Source organism: Pinus tabuliformis, chromosome 7 (genome assembly GCF_031772625.1).
Source record: "Pinus tabuliformis cultivar Carrire ecotype Pingquan chromosome 7, CPIR1, whole genome shotgun sequence".
Lineage (NCBI taxonomy): Eukaryota > Viridiplantae > Streptophyta > Pinopsida > Pinales > Pinaceae > Pinus > Pinus tabuliformis.
The window spans coordinates 102,462,234-102,468,231 of record NC_142293.1 but is presented as its reverse complement, the minus strand read 5'-3'; the positions used below and the strand labels follow the sequence as shown (position 1 = coordinate 102,468,231).

General features: G+C 35.0%; 1 protein-coding gene across 1 annotated transcript; it reads right to left on the bottom strand.

Annotated features, from left to right (window-relative positions):
- Positions 1–287: 287 nt before the first annotated feature.
- Positions 288–3,371, bottom strand: LOC149245474 (disease resistance protein ADR1-like). Its single transcript, XM_089457771.1, has 3 exons — positions 3,094–3,371; positions 2,786–3,003; positions 288–2,127 (listed from the first exon to the last, which is right to left on the bottom strand). The coding sequence occupies exons 2-3, from the start codon at positions 2,934–2,936 to the stop codon at positions 1,289–1,291; spliced, it is 990 nt and encodes a 329-aa protein (XP_089313897.1). The 5' UTR covers positions 2,937–3,003; positions 3,094–3,371; the 3' UTR covers positions 288–1,288.
- Between the last annotated feature and the right edge of the window lie 2,627 nt (positions 3,372–5,998).

Genomic DNA, 5,998 nt, shown 5'->3' with positions numbered 1-5,998 from the left:
CTGCTTCTGAGGTACTGAAGGGCAATTTCTTTATGAGTAATACGTGATTGCTTCTCTTCTTTTTTATACTTTCCAGAAGCAAGGTCTTTGCAAGATCCTCTGCTATCGTGTCAGGGCGCATGAACAGCGAATTCCATGCTCTTTATCACTACTGGTTTCCGATGGCTTCTAGTGATCTTCCCATTTTGTTTAAATGTGTTCATTCCTGCTGCTGCAGTGCCTTTAGTTGGTAGCTTTTCAGAAGCAGGCGGTGGCTGTTTGGAAGGCATAACATCCAGTAATCTGCCTTGAAATATTGACTTCTCTAGCTCCTCAAATGCCCTTGCAGGAGATTCAAGAAGCATGCAAAGCACATAATCATAGCCTTTTGAGCTCTTTATCAGGAACAAGATGTACTTCTGAAATCTCACCTCAGTAACTGAATAAATCAACCGAGTATTTTCGCAGTAAAAGGTAAGTTCTCAACAAAGAGATGTCCTGTTTCAAAGACATATTCTTCATCGGGATTTTCTATAGTAGATGCCCCACCATGATCAAGCAATTGGATCTTCTGTAGTGTTTCTGAAATGTTCTGGAGCATTTGTTCGTCCACTCTTCCAATTTGTGGACCTGGATGCCTTCTGCTCAATCATGTTGGCCCGGAATTTGCCCGGGACATAAATTTGCCAAATTCGTACAACACATTGGATTTGTGAAAGATAGATATGTTTCTCTAGTGATTTAGTAGCAGAGGCCAGATCATCATCCTAGTCTGCTCAACTGGAACTTGGAGACTTTTCAATATCTGTAATGCTTCCCATTTTAACTCAGGTCTGCGTGAGTATTTCTCGCCTTTTTTAATGATTCCTGCCGGTCCACTCTTGTCCACACATAAAGTCCAGCACATATAAAAATGAACACAACACTGAAATTTCCAAAGGTCTAAACGTTGCCATGAGGACTAGATGGCCTTTGAAGCTGTGGATAACCGTGCAGAGGCAAGTAGTTAGTTGGAATGATGTACTCCGTGGATATATAGATTTTGGAAGAAATGGGACATGACTGCACAGTCGTCTTATCCCGTCCATCAGGAATCTCTCCACCATAAATGCACGTGATAAGCTGAAAATAAAAGCTTCTCTTGATCTGTTGCCAATCTATGATTTACATCTTTGCTGTGTAGGTAGGCTGTCTTCTTGATCTCTAGCAGCGTATGACTCAATCCCTTGCTGTCTTTGCTGACTTGGTAGGATGTCTTCTTGATCTCTTGCCAGCACATGAGTCAATCCCTTGCTGTCTAGGAAAGATATCAAGCATCCAGCCAATCCAGGCTAAAGTGTGCGTCTACAATTTCAACTCTAAGCTCCGGGAGAGCAGAGCTCTTGACACGCATCCATTGCTGTCCAATCTTCTCATCACAGATAACATGCTTTAGACATCTCAGCCCTGCAACTGATGTAGGCAGCTTCCTCAAACGAGAACATTCTCTCATGTCAAGTTCTTCGAGTTTCTTTAATTGTCCTATTTCCTCTGGAAGTTCTTTTAGGCACTCGCATAGCGAAATGTCCAGATATTCCAGCTTTCCAAGTTTTCCAATAGATGCTGGAAGCTCTTTCAGAGCTAGACATGCAGATACCCTTAACATTCTTAAGGAGCTGAGCTTCCCCAAGTCATCAGGCAACTTTTGAAGAAGGTGACAGTTAGTGATAGACCACTTCTCAACTGAAGACGTGTCACATATGCCAGGGGGCAGCTCCTCTAAATCACAGCAGTGGTCTAAGTTAAAATCTAGCATTATGGGAAGCTTTAGGCTCGACTGGGAGCTGTTGAACCTGGACATATTTCCAAGCCCTTCACATAAGCTCAAAGATAGCTTCTCTAAGTTCGGCAAGACTTTACTGTGATCTTGAAGGCGGGGCACATTCAACTTCTCCAAGTGAATAGTCTTAAGCTGAGTAAGTGAAGATAAAGCCGGTAGACCTTTCACTGAAGCTCTCTTCGATCCATAATTAATTATTATGAGGACTTTCAGTTTTCTCATAGAACTCAAAAATGATGGAAGAAAGTATTTGCTCGCAGAAAAAAGTAAAATCAAAGCCTCTGCGTGTGGAAAATTCATCTCACACCACTGATCATCTTCCATTGCACCTACATAAATAAACCACAAATGCAAAGTTCAATTAGAACATTTTGGGTTATTTCATACACTATGAAATCATTAAATATATTTTCTAAGATCATTTGATATCAATGACCAACACCTATATATCGTTACATATCTTTACATGAGGAGATCACATATTGATAACCTATTTGGTGTAAGATAAGACTGACATGTGATATGCACAGGAAATCTTGAGAATTGACTCAATAATGTAAATGAAGGAAGATGGTGAATGTTCCAAATAAATAATTTTTCTTTGAAGTTGATTGCTTAGCACTCCTAAGTAGAAAAATTGAGCGTTTTGTCTAAAAGAAAACTAGACAATAAAATATTCAGTGTGCATTATTAACTAGATCATAGCTAATTTTGGGTTATAGAAAACTATGGTTTTAAATATAAAATAATTAGCATAAGTTTTTGAATAATTTGATGAGTGGATAGTGCAGTTTCAGAGTTAATGCTTAAAATAGCCATTTGGTGATAAAGAACCCCATAAGATTTTCTCTGACAAGGTTCACTGGTTTCTAGGACACGTCCATGACAGTCTGTCTACATCCTTTGTTAGTTAAACTTCTTTGTTAGCATGAAACAAAAGGACCAGAAAACGGACGAGAAATTCCTAATCCAATTCTTTTGACTCACCTGTGTGAATGGAAACGATCTGGGCATCAAAAGCTTGATCCTTGAGCAGTTCCCATTTTCCAGGCAAATTGTCCTCCTTTTTAGGCATAAGCAACCTCTTCCTACGAACTATACTGCTTCCAGATGCCAAATATAGGGCCAAGTCTCGCATTACATCATGCTGAGAAAAGTACAGCTCAGAAGCACTGCCATAATCGATTGCTTGGCTTCTACTGCATCTAATTTCCAAGATAATACAATATGTAAGACAGAGGAAGCCAAGATCAAAAGAGCATGAGCACACAACAAATACAAAAGAAGAAGCTTACCTGAGATTGCTTGTTAAATTCAACAGATTCCTGCCTGCAAGTTCTAATAAGATGACAAAAGCATCATGCCACTCTATCTTCCGCACATAAACCCAAATGTCTAGCAATGCATCCACTGAGATTTTTCTATCCTCTGGAAATGACCCCAAGTCTAAGAAGCACTCCCGTGCTTCCTCATCCAGGACATCAACACTGGTTTCCAAGCATCTAAGAAGCCCTTCTATATGATAATCTGATATTGATTTTCCATTTAAAAGCTTGTTTTTGGCACTCTCCCACGCCGGATGCCGGATGAGGCTGCCCATGCAAAGAGCTTCCAATCACCTTTAGAGCAAGTGGTAGGCCTTTACATTCCGCTTGTACCTGTGATTCATACATCAACAACGGTAAGTGGAATTTCTATATGTGGAAAACCAAAAAACTCAAAAAAACAAAATGTTGTCGAAATCATGAATATGTTGTCCAGTAAGCTTGAAGTTCATTCACAGATTTTTGTCTGATTGCTAATGAACATGAACATACAATTGAGTGTATGGCTGGAATCTCTTTTAATGGCACATAGATATCAATGTTAACAATAAAGTAGGTATTAATGTGGAATTATGTGGAACTAGAGGGATTATCATGATATTAATGTGGAATTATGTGGAACTAGAGGGATTATCATGATATGCCACTGTAGTAGTTGCTTTAAAGTTCAGAAACGTTGGGCGCTTCTGCTATTTATAGATGTTTTGCAGTATGGGAGGATGCATACCGAATGAATTTCTGCGTTCCTTCAAACGATGGTGCGTGGCGTACACGATCCGACAGTTTGAGTTTCGCTGGACCAACACATCTAGGCGGTAAACAATGACTTTGTTTATTGCCTGGCTGTTTCCTGCGGTTGTGGAAAATGTGCCGGTCACACGCGTTGGACCGCGCCGGCGGTTTAACGATGAGTTTGTTTGTTTCCTGACTGTTTCGTGGAGCCGCGTAACGGCGTGTCGGTCACTTGCATTGGTAAGCAGTTGAACGGTCGCCGGTAACCCATGAATTTGTTCCTTTCCTCGCTGTTTCTGCTGTGGTTCCGGCTGGTTTCTTGACATCTCCTCGCTGTTTCTGCTGTGGTTCCTGCAGGTTTCTTGTCAGATTCTGATGAGTGGGTATCAACGGCCATGAATCTTCCATTCTAGTTTCCTTTGAAAAATTCTGCCTTGAAACTGCCCAAATTTTTGAAATTCTAACCCTGCCACTGGTATATTCTTACACTCAATGTAAAAAATTATTTCACACTTCAAGAAATCCAAAAATATTATATACCCCAAAAATACATATAAAATAAGAATATGAAATTTTCTCATACATATATAATAAAATAAAATAATATTTTATTTATAAATGCATATATCTATAATTATAATATATATTATATTTTAAAATAAAATAAAAATAAAATACTATATATATATATATATATATATTTATCTGTCAAGATAGTTATTATGGGTTACTATCTATTTATACAAGTTGACTCATTATTGTTATTTAAATCATCTACAATTATTTAACTAGTGTTCTATAATGAACAGACTTTCACCCTGCCAAATGCCTTAATCTTAAACCATTAACTTATAACTTTCACGTCTATCAAATACCTTAAACCTTGAATCATTAAACTATTTCCTTACCTCTAAATAAATTTTAATGTTTTAATTTATTTAAAATTTTATAAATTTTATTAATAACTTATAAAATCAATTTTTAAAATTTAATTAATAACAATAGATTTAAAAAAATAAATAACAGTTTTCCTTATACTTACAATATATTGTTTATAAGAAAATAATTTTTAAATCTAAATTTATATTCATATTAGAGAATCCATATGTAAATAATCTTTATCCAATCATCTACACTCCACTGTAACAATCCATGTAATATTATCAGCATATTAAAATAATGTAACCCATATTTGTAACAATCCATGTAATATTATCTGCATATTAAATATTTGAGGCCGGAGTCTACTCAAAACATAAAATCTGCTGCATCTTTTGTGACCTTGAAGTTACATGGTACGGTTTTAATTTTCTAAAGCACCGTGGGTGGGATTCTTTGGCAAGGTGTAATTCTGTCTAAATGTATATAGAATCACAAATCATTTTTTATATTTGTTGGAAAAAATCCATTTTTAAGTAACGGTGGACAAAGCCTAAATCATAAGTACCATTCATTTTTATTATTTAAAAATAAATTTACTATATTTAAAAAAAAATAAAATTAAAGTATATCAACAAAATATTTTTAATTTTTTATAAATATAAACTATGAACCAAAATCTTTATTTTTCTAAAAATAAATAATATTACTAAACCCAAAACAATGTTTTTCTCATTCATATATATATATATAACACTTAAAAAGTGAGACTTTTCAAAAATCATAGATGGGAAATTTGTGATAGAATATTTTTTCTTTATTTGCATAAAAATATTTTAATATTTTTATTTTTTTAATATTTTTCTCATTCATATATATATATATATAACACTTAAAAAGTGAGACTTTTCAAAAATCATAGATGGAAAATTTGTGATAGAATATTTTTTCTTTATTTGCATAAAAATATTCTAATATTTTTATTTTTTTTTATGTTAAACTCAAGTAATTTATTGGTTTTAATTTTTAATATGTTTCTATAAGAGCTTTATTTTAATGTTTTTTTTTATTGAAGGCTCTTTTCAATTTAGTATGAAGGAGATGTTATAATGTTATGTAAACATTTTGACTTGGTCAAATTACCAGTGGTTTTTAGACGTCAGTTTTGACAAAGCATGGTTTTTCCCATGGTATTATTCTCTAATGTAGCCTATTAAAGGCATAAAATTCCAATGAATTTTCATTTTTTCCAGATAGAAAGATT